The 13972-nt window shown below is 40.1% G+C and overlaps 1 protein-coding gene across 6 annotated transcripts in view; it reads right to left on the bottom strand.

The window, feature by feature from the left end:
* Window positions 1–388: 388 nt before the first annotated feature.
* Window positions 389–13972, bottom strand: part of lpin1 (lipin 1) — a 78188-nt gene continuing 64604 nt past the window's right edge. For 4 of the 6 annotated variants that reach the window (XM_012963151.3, XM_012963149.3, XM_031901799.1 and 1 more), the window contains 6 exons: window positions 11332–11480; window positions 10454–10540; window positions 9482–9634; window positions 7373–7487; window positions 5559–5662; window positions 391–3991 (listed from right to left, as the gene is read on the bottom strand). In XM_012963151.3, the coding sequence (XP_012818605.2) occupies window positions 3832–3991; window positions 5559–5662; window positions 7373–7487; window positions 9482–9634; window positions 10454–10540; window positions 11332–11480 (768 nt within the window). In that variant the 3' untranslated portion in view covers window positions 391–3831. Of the gene's footprint in view, window positions 3992–5558; window positions 5663–7372; window positions 7488–9481; window positions 9635–10453; window positions 10541–11331; window positions 11481–13972 lie in introns of all 6 variants that reach the window. The other 2 variants (XM_031901801.1, NM_001079027.1) reach the window with 2 other exon arrangements.

Raw genomic sequence — 13972 nt, 5'->3', positions numbered from 1 at the left:
CCAGCACCGTATATTATTCATAATTGCCTACAAAATTATGTTTTTTCCCCATTTATCCAATATGTCTCCTTTAAAAAACTCGAGTGTGGACCACATTGATGTGTTTATACCTGTTCTCTCCCGATGGGTCTCTGTAGTCCCCCATTAAGATCCTACCATTTGTATAGAGGACGGACGATCAAGTGTTAGTGTCCAAATCAGGTAGAGGTCAAGGTCCCCAAATGAGTGGATCTTGCTATGTATGGCCAGCTTAATTCAAAAATGTCCTGCTGCTCTGTGCACCTCCCACAAGGGGACAGCACAGAGCACAGAAATTATTTAAACCCATATCAAGCAAATATTAAATAAATAAATCACAACCACAGGCATTGAGAAAAGAATGCGCAAGGATATTTGCAACCTGTTGTTCTTTATTGTAGCATGTAGTTATTATTACATATCTGACACACCGATACCTTGCCCTCAGTTGTTTCTTTCATAAAATACAATTGCAAATAACAACAGGGCACGTGTGGGAACAGTGAGGCGGAATAAGTGCCAATTGTTTGACTTGGATCTGCCCCAGAGCTTATTAGCTGCGGCTAGGTGTGTGCTTAATACAGTAACCCGTAGTGTATCCAGCTTGCAACCACTGCGGATACGACTTAATGCATCAAACGGTTATTCTTAAGCGCTAGATTGGAAACAGGATATAAATACTGATGTTTTAATACAGTGATAGCAACCAATATAGAGTATAGCTAATCCTAAAGATATTGTGGGCAGGGTTTGTTCCAACTGAAATGAGAAGCTTAATAAGTGCATGGAAAGCTTAAGAAAAAAGAACAAAAACCAATATCTGTTATGGAACTTGTTTAATCTATGGGATCTGTTAGTGGGATGAGCCACTGGTTAGCCCACCGCCAGGTTATAGATGCATTACCTTCACCCAGAGCCTACAGGGAGATCAGCCAGTAGCTGCCGAGGTTGCTTTCTGCTGGGCTACCTATAAAAATAATGACTAATAAATATACTGAATAATCATCCTATAATCATCTGTAATAATTCTATAATTGCTATATTCACTTTTGTATTAGCTTCCAGTATCAGTCAAATATAATATGTGCATATATTTGATTTAGTACCTACAACACACATTCACACAGCCTGAATACATCTACAGAATCATTTGTGACTCTGGTGCCCAAGCGAAGCTCTTGAGATCTACCACTTGGCAAGCTCAGTGCATTAAGGGTACAAAATAGGGAGAAAATAGGTGCTTCCTAATAGGATATCAATTAACAAGATGTTTAATGCTCCAGAACAAATGGTCATTGAAATTATAATTCTGACAGCTACCAATTACCTGCCCTTATTAGAGTCCTGCATGGGGTTGGGCACCCATAGGTACATGCAACGTGGTCAGGTTATGGGCAGAACGTTCCTACCCGTGGGCATCCTGCCTGGATACCTGCATCAAGAGCAGGCTTGAGATTCTCCCCGAGTGAAATAGTATTTTTCCCCATGACCTGGTAGATCCACCACCAAAATGACATCACTTACAGGTTTGTGGATCTCCAGGTTGGGTAAGGGCGCCGGTAGAGTAGGGTAGCAGGCATGGGTATACCGAACCAGACCCGCATAGGACTCTGGCCTTTACAGTGTTTTAGTTTGGTTCACAGCTAAATCTCTGCCTTACAGGAAAAGGACAGGCAGAATAACTGGGGGGGGGTTCTAGATGCTTACTTCCCACCGTGGGTCAGCTATTCTCTTCTATAAAGAAAAAAAATGCACCAGCTCGGTACTTTTCCTATGTTGTGTCCCAGTTCTGTTCCTCGTCTCAGACACCCCCTTCGTCTACTGAAGCTGAGCGCCTATGAAGTACACAGGGGTGGAAGATCAGTTAGATGCGGAGAAAAGTAAGAATGGCGCTCAAAAACGTTTCTACCTCCTGATGACGTAAGAGTTCGGAGCCAAAGTGGAAAAACTGAGGGGTAGAGAACAATCCTGGCACCACCAGTGCCACTGTATATAGACGTACATCAGTAAATCAGCAAATATGGAAAAAAACACTTTCCTAAACCACTAGAACATAATGGCAGCAAGGTGGTCACAGAAAGAGTAGCCTGGGCCAGTGCATTTTTGAAGAGGAGGAGCCTGGGCTATAAAAGTGAGCACTGCGAGTGCTTAACATATTGACATCCCAACAGTAGATGTAGCCACAGCAGCAGTGCATAAGGAAGGTTTCCTCCAAAAAATACAGCACCAAAAACTTACATTCAATTAGGGAGCAGAATCCTATACATTTATGAACTGTTATCCACAAAATTAGCCAATCCGCCTATTTATTTTTTTTTGTAGAAAAACTGAATTTTGCGGTAGACTCCATGGGCTCCACTTGGGCACCATTTCATTACAGTATGTGACTCTGTACAGTGCGCACAATAAACACTATTGGACTTAATTGAATTTTACAGTAATAGCATAATTCTCACATTAACTCAGTGTTAATTAATAACTCAGTGTAATCAAGGAAAAGACACAAATGCAAAAAAAAATACTGTTTGCACCTCAATACATATTCTTCAACTATTGCTTAATAAAAAAATATTCGTCTATAGGTGTAAGAGAAACCAGCATTACTATGTAAGCGTCCTATCAGTTTTCTTTCACAGAAAGAGTAAATAGTCCATTCGAGATCCCATTCTTTTCACCCGGAATGAGGCAGGTCAGTTCCAATAGGCGGACATTTCAGTATCCCTGTTATACTCGCGCCAACCGCAGTGATGGAACCAAAGAAACCAAGGCCATGTCTGCCATGATGGTGTCACTTAAAGGTCCAGATGTTGTTGCTAAGGCAGAAATGGAAAGCTGCCGTGTCTTTGGTATGCTGCTGCCTTTAGCCTGCCGTCTATACATTCTACTGGAGTGAATAATAATAATAACGCACCACTTGATGCCAAAGCCTAAAATCATGCAAAAACCATTCATGAACCGATATACTTCTACATATCCAATGCTTTTGTACTTCCGCAGCAAAAATGCAGATATTGAGTTCCAGTCATCCCTTATACAGTTAGATGTCACAGTTTGCCTATACAGTGCAATTTCATATTGGTTTGGCCAATTAAGTACAGCAAGAATTCTATTCCAATGTACACATGTAAACCCAATTATTTTATCTGCACCTTTAGAAATACTCCTATCATTCCATATCTAGTTTATTCGGCTGGTTTTTGGGGGTGAAACTGGAGGCATTTGCCATGGAGCCTGTACAGGGTCCTACAGAGCAGCAGAGGGTGAGATACCAGGTATAGTAAGGCAAGATGGCAACAGTAGGACAAGATGGCGGCAGTTGGACAAGATAGTGCAGAACTATCAGCAGCCAACAAAAGATGAGGTTCATAGGATGTATAGTGTTACTCTATAATAATCAGGCCCTGTATAGCCTATTTTGCCTTCAAACATGCCACAACTAATGTTGGCTCTGAAGGTTGGCATGGATATCTCCTGGCTCATTCCTGGTTATGGCTTCCTGCAATATTAGGCTATGCTTAATACATTTCAATACGGAAAAACATTTCTTCCTAATGAACTGAACTGAACCAAAGAGCCCTCCAGAGAAAGGTTGCAGTCTCCATTTCACGGGTATGGCTCCTCTACCATACTTATCTAGTACCTTCAAAACTCTTTGCAAAATGTCTGGAAAAAAAAGCACAATATCCTCATGTTACTCATTATCTTGGAAGGACGCAGTTTCACTGAAAGTCCAGGAAAAGTCAAAGAAGTAGGAGAACTCAGCATCAAATATATTGGTTTAGGTTCTTCTATAAAGTTGGAGACTGTGCATATTTAAGATTCGGGCGGATGAATGTCTTGATTTTCAACTGGCGGTAACGGCTCCCTCCAGAATGTGAAATGACTGTATATATCGGAGCAGGGAAAATCTGAGGAGTTGCTCCGTTTTAGTAAAGGGAAGATGTGATCCACCACTTCGCAGAGTCTAACATACCTGGAACAATGGGCAAAATAGTCATTGCTAACAACTTGAGAAATGAGAATTATTTGGGCATTAATAGACACTTAGTAGTCCGGTCATCCATTTAACATTAACCTAAGTTTACAAAAAATAATCCTATTGGCTCAGGTTGGGAAGTGACTTAATTGTTGGAGCTACAGCAGTACAGGTCTGACTGCAACGGACATGGAAGTCAGGTTGCTGCTACCTAATTCACTTTGCTGGGTATTTGTTGATCTTGCAGCAGATGCAGTGGACACTCTATAAGAACAAGGAAAGGTGGACTGACTGTGGGAGTGGCAATATATTACCTCCCAGTGAAACCAATCCCAGAGTTTTTAACCCAGCCCAGTGCAGCTTTTAGAAAAAAACTACAAAAAATCTGTCACTATCTGAGCCACCAGGTAGCCAGCCAGCGCTGACTGATACACCTTGTGTTCAACCCTTTCTCCTTGTAGAGTGTAAGCTCTTTTGGGCAGGGTTCTCTTCACCTCTTGTATCGGTTATTGGTTGCTTTATATGTTACTCTGTATGTCTCCTTGTAGATTGTAAGCTCTTTTGGGCAGGGTTCTCTTCACCTCTTGTATCGGTTATTGATTGCTTTATATGTTACACTGTATGTCCAATGTATGTAACCCACTTATTGTACAGCACTGCGGGATATGTTGGCGCTTCATAAATAAATGTTAATAATAATAATACACACAAATGCACAATGGGAACAGTTTCCTCTATTGCACATACCCAATCCCAACCCAGGGACACCTGGAATAAGGTAAGATGGTGATGTGGCACTGTTATTTAGCTAGGCCAGTGAAGCCTGAGAGGAAAAAGCCTTGCACTGATGGCAGGTAGTGGGTGGCCTACCGGAGCAGCAATAGTGCAGCAGCGACGGAGTAAATATGCTTTCAGTGCCGGGCTGGGGCACCTGGGGCCCACAAGAGAACCTAATCTCAAGGGCCCCCCATTTACTCACAAAGGCCCACAAGGGAAAATAAAGGAAATGGATACCCATAGAGATACTATATGGGATTTAACTTGATTTGAGTATTAGGGGGTTAGCAATTTTATATTCATAAACCTCAGCATAAGACCCTACTTTGTTTTTGACAATGCATGTAGTTGAGGGGGGCCGGCGTGAACAGTCCCCCCTCCTGGCCTGCTCACACTGCACCGGTATTTTAAAGGTAAGAGAGGGGCCGGGGGAGAGAGCATTCTGTATCTGCAGATACAATGTATATACATAAATCAGGATTCTCACCTTGGACACAATATAATGTATACAAAGTGGTTTTAATATTGTGGTTTCAGATTATTCAGTTATTTTATGACCCCATTAAGGTTAAACTGGAAGATGCCTTCCTCAGGACCAGTTGTTTCCCAAAGCTTGCCATGTAATGGGACAGTCAGCCAATATATCATGTTTGTGGGTCACATTATAATAAATATATCACATTTAGTAGGGCAGTGTGGGGGGGGGGTAAAAGGCTGTTAACACTTTTTCCAAAAGGCAATCTTGCTATTAATCAAATATAATAATAATAAAAAAGCCATTACTTACGATGATATGTTGGTCTTTGCGTGCTCCTGAATCAGCTCCCCTTTGGGATTGACAGTAAATATTCTGTTTAGCGAAACGCCGACTTCTTTGTATGAATACACGTCCTGCGAGAATCAGAATAGGGGGGTTTGTTATGGCGGGGACAGATTAACGGGGCAATAACAATGTCACACGCTGCAAATCCACACTGCGCAGGAAAGATTGATGGCGCAATGAAGCCGAGTTCCACGCGTAACCAGATAAATAGAAGATACAGATATGTAAAGTATAAATTCCCTGTTATGACACCATAAATATACTTCGAGTATGTCCAAGTGATCTGATTTCAGTTTGATGCTCTCCTCAATTTACAGACTTGGGTTACTAGATGTGGCATTTTATATTCAGTGTACGGCTGCTGAGGAAGAACTATAACCCCCAGAATCCCCTAACAGCCAAGGTCTGCAGAGCACAGCAGTGTTTTATCCATAGATATCTATATCCATCATGTACCATAGAAAGCTTGGGCACAATGGACACTACCAACATACTGGCAGAGGCAATACAGTGTTAGCAAATTTGATTGGTTGCAATTGGTTAGTGTCCACTGTTTAAACATGAACCCAAAAAATGGTTGTGGTTTTGCTGAATCCAAAAATAGTAGATTTGGTGCATCCCTAAAAATATATACAGTATTTACTGACATTATCACTTCTAATCATTGCTTTGTAATGTCAGTTGTATGACATCCCTCACTGAAACCTGTGTAAGATACTGAGTACTAGTCCCTTTCTTATAATATAGATAATGTAGATTGTAAGCTCTATGGGGCAGGGACCTCTATCCTCTTGTCTCTTTGACTCTTAACTTACTGCAACTGTACCTTGTATTTATTTGTATTTATTGTTAAACTTTGTATTTATCTATTATTATCTTAATAACCCTGTTTGTATTAATCTATTCTACTGTACAGCAATGCGTACATAAGTAGCACTTTATAAATAAAGATATACATACAATATTAGGATATTAGAAGCAATATCCTAATATTGGTTTTGTGCCTTCCTTTGATCGGTGACTCCTCCTTTTATATCTAGAATCTGGGATTATTTTATGCCCTACACCAGTGATCCCCAACCAGTGGCTCGGGGGCAACATGCTGCTCACCAACCCCTTGGATGTTGCTCTCAGTGCCCCCAAACCAGGTAGTTATTTTTGAATTCCTGACTTGGGGGCAAGTTTTGGTTGAATAAAAACAAGATTTCCTACCAAATAAAGCCCCTGTAAGCCGATAGGGTGCATAGAGGCTGCCTAATAGCCAATCTTAGCCCTTATTTGGCTCCTCCATGAACTTTTATGGTGCTTGTGTTGCTCTCCAAGTCTTTTTATATTTGACTGTGGCCCACGAGTAAGAAAGGTTGGGGATCCCTGCACTACACAAAACTACATACATGGAATGTAAGGGAAAATAAAAGCAAAGAAGGGAAAATTCTCATGAAATACTTTTTTTATTATTATTTTTTAATGTAGGGGACCATGCCCTTTAATACAAAACATTCACCTCTGTTTGGGCAGTTATCAAAGGTGCTTTATTTATGGACATTTCAGCAGAATCACTGATAAAAGCAAAGAAGGGAAAATTTTCATGAAATACTTTTTTATCAGTGATTCTGCTGAAATGTCCATAAATAAAGCACCTTTGATAACTGCCCAAACAGAGGTGAATGTTTTGTATTAAAGGGCATGGTCCCCTATTTTTTATCACTTGCTCACATCAATTGAATGGTTGCATTTAACCTGCTTTTGGGGGGTGAGATCGCTGCTTCTTTACTTACTGTGGCTCGGTTTCCAAAAGCAGCGTAAAATGGCTCCTCGTTAGGCTGAAATAAATTTTTGATGTCCGTCAGACACTCAATCTTGAATTTTTCAGGCTTTTTTTCAATCACTTCCCTATTTTAAAACAGAAAGTGAGAACTTTTTAGTTGTCAGGCAAATTATTCATCGTATGAACGTAACTAAAAAATAAGAAAACATTTGGCCAGTAGATGGCACTTCACCAGGAATCTGCCACTGCATTAACTTATATATTTACCAACTGAATGAGCATCAGAGAACAAGGAAAGGGGAAATCACTGGCAACTGCCTGTTTGTCAGCCCCCCAAGTGATTATAATGGCAGCCAATCCCATACAGCTATACTTCTCATGTGCAATCCCAGACAAAAATGCCAGCACAGCGCTTTCACTTTTAGTATGACAAAGACAGAGATATTCTTACGCAATTTGCAATTGGTCTTCATTTCTTAAAATTTGTTTTTAAAAAGTTTTGGCTTTTTTGTTCAGAAGCTATTTGGTTGCTAGGGTCCAAATTACCCTAGAAATGAAGCAGTGGTTCGAATAAAAGACTGGAAGGGGAGTAGGAGTGGGACTGGATAGAAAGATAAGGAATAAAAAGAACATAAATAAAATTGCAGCCTCACAAAGCATTTGCTTTTGATGGTTTCGTGGCTGCTTGGGTCAGTGACCAAATATAATTCAAAAACTATAAAAAAAACAAAAATGAAGACCAATTGAAAAGTTAGTAAGAATATGGAATTCTACAACATATTTAGAGTCAACTTAAAATTGTGAAATATTATTTTAACTTCAGTCCGTGAGTAACAAAATGAGAGTGGAAATCTGTGGGTTAAACCAAACACCCCTTTATATTTGCTCCTGTGGCCATGTTCCATACCATCCATTGCCACAAACATAAACAAGGGCAGGGGGAATGATTTCATTTTCATAGTAATCGCACATAAAATCATTTTCTTTCCAAGCAGGCCCCTAATTCCCTTTATCTGGCAGTGCGGCATCCTATCAGCTTGGAATAACTCCCTAATAATCATTCCGGTTGGCTATGGAAGTGTGAGAGTTGCAGAATGACCCAGAGGAAGAAGCATGAATGCCTTAGTAGGATTGCTCGGCGGAACTCCATTCACACTCACAATGGAAATATTATTACAGACGGGAGCTGATAGCTGGAAGTGCGGCCAAGCCATTGTTGCTCCACGAGCAGAAAGGTGGGTGATGCTCGGGCTCCGGGAGGCTAAACAGCTTTTTGTCTGTTTGTTCCATGCACAGAGCATTAGAAAAAGATTTGATTTATTTTTGCAATTACCTGCAAACCTGCTATTTATAAGCACAGGAACGGTGTATGTAACTGCTATAATGCTGGCTATTGTGCAATCCAAATGCTTTCCCACAGTCACTAACCAACCAGGAAGGAGAGAAGCCCCCACTCCAGCAAGAGATGTATCCTATAAAGCAGATATTTAGCTATAGCTATATGTCCGTAAAGGGAAGCTTCATCTTTAAGTTAACTTTTAGTATATATAGATTGGACAATTCTTAGTAACTTTTCAATTGGTCTTTTTATAATTTTTATAGTCTTTTTAATTATTTGCCTTCCTCTTTTGCCTCTTTCCAGCTTTCTAATGGGGGTCACTGACCCCAGCAGTCAAAACAATACTGCAATTTTATGAATATTTTTTATTACTTATCTTTTATATTGAGTCCCTTAGCTATTCTTATTGTAACCATTGCCTGGTTGCTGGTGTAATTTGGACCCTAGTAACAACAAAAAGCTGAACAAAATGTGAAATAATTGAAAACCCACAAATAAAAAACAAAAGGCCGATTGCATTTTGTGTCAGAATAGCCCTCTCTAAAATATACTAAAAGTTAATTTAAAGGTAAACAACCCCTTTAATATCATAATAACTCGTGTGTAGTGTTCCCTCCCATGGTGAGCTCCTGTGGCGCACATGAATTGTGACACTAGCACACACAGACAGCCTATAATAAATCAGAATGAACTACATGATTACTGTGTATGTCCTTGTTTGTGGGTCATTGTAGAAAATGTGTGAAAGTGAGTGAATGAAGAAGTAGTGGTTGGCTATACCTGTGTAAGGCAGAGAACAAACTGCTAGGACTTAGGAGAACAGGTCCCTGAGGTAGTACTGTCCCGCGCTCGTTTACCCAGTGAAGGTAGCCTCTGGTCATATCAGCCATTCCAATGGCCCGGGCTGAGCAGTACAGAAACTTATAGCCGTTCCTATAATGCAAAGGGAATCAAAATCACGTTTAATTATTCCAGAGAGTGATACTAGGCAGTCCAACCCTGAACTATTTATGTAGAGTAACCAGCAGGACGTATTATACCATCATCTGAATTGTTTTAATACATAGATTATCCAGAAACCTGTTATCCAGAAAGTTTTGAATTACAGGAAGGCCATCTCCCATAGACTCCATTATAAGAAAATCATTTTAATTTTAAAAATGATTTCCTCTTTCGCTGTAATAATAAAAACAGTACCTTGTACTTGATCCCAACTAAGATATAATTACCCCTTATTGGGGGCAGAACAGCCCTATTGGGTTTATTTAATGGTTAAATGATTCCCTTTTCTCTGTAATAATAAAACAGTACCTGTACTTGATCCCAACTAAGATATAATTACCCCTTATTGGGGCAGAACAGCCCTATTGGGTTTATTTCATGGTTAAATGATTCCCTTTTCTCTGTAATAATAAAACAGTACCTGTACTTGATCCCAACTAAGATATAATTACCCCTTATTGGGGGCAAAACAATCCTATTGGATGTATTTAATGTTTCAATGATTTTTCAGTTGACCTAAGGTATGGAGATTCAAACTGCACTCCACTTATCTGGAAAACCCCAGGTCCCAAGTGTTCTGGATAACAGGTCCCAAACCTGTAGCAGTTTTTCAACAGCACATGAATATCCCATGTTGCAATGGAAAATACAGATTCCAAATAAAGGCACTCTCTAATAAAACGGCAAGAAATGCCTGGTTACAGCACTGATCCCTCTCTCCCAGCTAAAACATCATTTGGCGATACTTACTGGCTCACTTTGTGGTACAGCTTTGCTATCCCTTGGTGAGTCCAGTCTTTCCCCAGGGTTGGCAGAATATGACCCAGTGTGTCCGACCTAAAAAACATAAAGCCGTCGTTTTCGGGCAATATGTCACAGCAACGAATTACAAAAATATTTTGGAAAGTCTACTGTCTTCAGCATTCATTGACATATTTTAAAGTGTAACGGAAAGAGAAAATAAAGACATATAAATAGAACCCAACAGGCCCATAACTGAGGGCTATATAGACTCATCCCATATATTATTAGTAACGTATTATAAAGCACCGACATATTCCACAGTGCTGTACAATTAGTGGGTTTATACACTGGGCAGCCTTCATTCTCTCTTCATTTCTAGACAACAGTCTAGACCAACAGACCAGCAATTTTTTCATTGTTAAATTACAAGTACTTCCCCTTAATCTTCCTTTATTCCCCTCTAGACATTTAGGGGCAGATTTATTAAAATGTGAGTCTAGAACTCAATACTTAAAAACTCACAGACGTTCTATTCATCCCTATAGGATTTTAATAAACATATTTATCAATTGACGAACTCTAACTTTTGCCCACTGATAAATACGCTTCTAAAAACTCTCATGGGAATGAATAGAATGTGGGTTTTTATGTATTAAGCTCTAAACTCACATTTTGATAACAGCAGTTTATTATCCTTCAATGGACTTTTTCTGTTTGTAAATTTGTGCCTGAATGATACCCATAATGACACAAAAGTAACATCTGAGAGGATTTACAGGATAACAAGCTGGAAACGGAGACGGTTGGGATCTTGTTCAAAAGCAGAACACACTCGCCATCTGTCAGAAGTAATGAGCTATGGTTCTGGGCTGCAACAAACTCACCGAGTGATGGTTCCATCAATATCCGAAATGATGATTTTATCGTCCCAGTTCCAGAGGTAAATGGTACCTTCGCATCGGCACGTGCCCTGATATTGAGTGGTGACGCTAAATACAACATCATTGGGACCATTTTTCAGCTTGAGGCTTTTCTACAAGGGCAAAATAATTGCATCAGCCCATGGAGGACGAAATAAAAGGATATAATAATTTAAAAAAAACAGAAAGCCCTGAATAGATGTTTCCCTGGGAACACGTTGCAATTGAACACCTCTGCTAGTATCTCTTGGCAAAGTGCTTGCAGGCTGTTTATTAAAAATGTATTTGTTACATGGAACCCTCCAGCTCTTACACCTGTACCCCTTGGGGGATGATAGGGACTGTGGCAATTTCATACTATTCTACTGCTGTATCCAAAAAAGGCCAACAACATAAGGCAATTATTATTTAACAGATTATAGTCCAATCTGAATTACCAGCGGCCCATGCAGTACATGATCCTTAAAAAAGGCTTAGTTCACCTTTAAAATTAACTTTTAGTTTTTAATTGTTTGTGGTATTTCAGTTATTCAGTTTTTTTGCAGCTATCTGGTTGCTAGGGTCTTGTTTACCTTAGCAACCAGGTAGTGGTTTGAATGAGAAAATGGAATATGAACAGGAGAGGCATGAATAGAAAGATAAGGAATAAAAAGTAAATAATAATATAATTGTAGCCTCACAGAGCAATAGGGTTTTATAGCTGCCGGGGTCAGTAACCCCCAACTGAAAGCCGGTAAGATGTAGAAGAAAGAGGCAAATAATTCAAAAACTAAAAAAAAAAAAAAAAAATGAAGACCAATTGCAAAGTTGCTAGGAATACACCATTCTATGACACATTAAAAGGTTAATTTAAAGGTGAACCACCTCTTTAAAACTACATTTTATCCATCAAAATCCAATGTTTTCCTTATTGTTCTTTCATTATTACATCTCAGCCAATAATTTACATGGACGCCTATTAGTGGATTCGCTACCCAGACCCGTCTCTTAAACCTTCCTCTGTTACAGAGCCCACGGTATTTCATTCGATTTGGAATCATTACTGACTTCAGCTTCCTTTCTCCAGACACACTCATTTACTATCCCTCCCGCGCTGTGATATGTCTAATGGCTTTACCCTTCTGAATTTCCATTTCAAATGACACCAATTAAATTTAGATTTCACAAGCCCTTTAAAGCTGAGATCACTGTCTCCCACTGTTAACATGTATGTGCTGCACCAGAACCAAATAGCCCGAGAACTTTGTGTTTTCTGTGGATTAAAGGGCTTAGGATAACATACATATATTAATGGAACTGCAAATAGAATTACATTTGCCTAATGGTTATTTACCCGCAGTCGGATTTAATGCTAATGTAGGGCCATAGAAATAGCACTGTGTCAAACCAAATAACAGAACAAATTATTCTTTACCCACCAGGGAAAACTGAAATGCATTCTATGTGCCTACATATATACTTTTCCCATATACTTACACTACAAAATAATTTGTTTTATTCATTGTCACTTTACCCTGGCTTTCCTGAAATGGTGGTAGATGCACGGAATAGTGCACAGGGCGAGGCGGTGGGGGCAAAGGCAGGACAGATCCATATAGATAGTTCCCAGGCAGATAGGGTAGGCGCTAGGGCATAGTCCAGCTGGGCAGATGGTATAGCCCAGGCAAACGTTTTACACATAGAGGGCAAATTATTTCTCATACCATATGTTCAAGGATTATATATTAATTAAGGATGTTACGCAAATAGGTTTATGGAACCTTTGACAAACTGGGGGCCATTATAATCCCCTGGGCCACATCCAGCCTGCAGGCTTTCAGTTGGACAGCCCTGGTATAGCCCATAAGAAGACGCCTATACACTTGGTGAGGAGAGATTTATAGGTTAACCCATATACACAGATACCAGGTGCTGATACAGGAAGGATAGTCTCTTTTCTTTACATACTATACATTTATCCTTCCATGTATTTCTCCTCTTTGTTCTTATACAATAATAGGGATTGACCATGAAATAGGCCAAACAGTTAGGAGCAAGAGGGCCCAATGGCAGTATACTGGGGGGCCAGCTCGACACTGAATACCAGCAACACAAGCAGACAAGGTAGGTGCCAAGGTAGGGGCTAATGGAGAAGGAATGGGGGGTGTAAGGCAAGCAGACAAGGTAAGTGCTAAGGTAGGGGCTAATGAAGAAGGAATGGAGGATGTAAGGCAGGTAGACAAGGTAAGTGCTAAGGTAGGGGCTAATAAGAAGGAATGGAGGATGTAAGGCAGGTAGACAAGGTAAGTGCTAAGGTAGGGGCTAATGGAGAAGGAATGGGGGGTGTAAGGCAGGTAGACAAGGTAAGTGCTAAGGTAGAGGCTAATGGAGAAGGAATGTGGGATGTAAGGCAGGCAGACAAGGTAGGTGCTAACGTAGGGACTTATGGAGAAGGAATGGTGGGTGTATGGCAGGAAGACAAAGTAGGTGGCTAATGGTAGGGGCTAATGGAGAACGTTGTTAGGGGCAAACAGTAAAAGAAACCACTGAATAGCACCCAAGCAGATACAACAGGGTAATTCAAGTCATGTCAAACACATACAGTATTATCTATGGGCTTAATGAG

This window comes from Xenopus tropicalis, chromosome 5 (assembly GCF_000004195.4).
Source record: "Xenopus tropicalis strain Nigerian chromosome 5, UCB_Xtro_10.0, whole genome shotgun sequence".
NCBI lineage: Eukaryota > Metazoa > Chordata > Amphibia > Anura > Pipidae > Xenopus > Xenopus tropicalis.
This window is presented reverse-complemented; position numbering and strand designations above follow the sequence as displayed.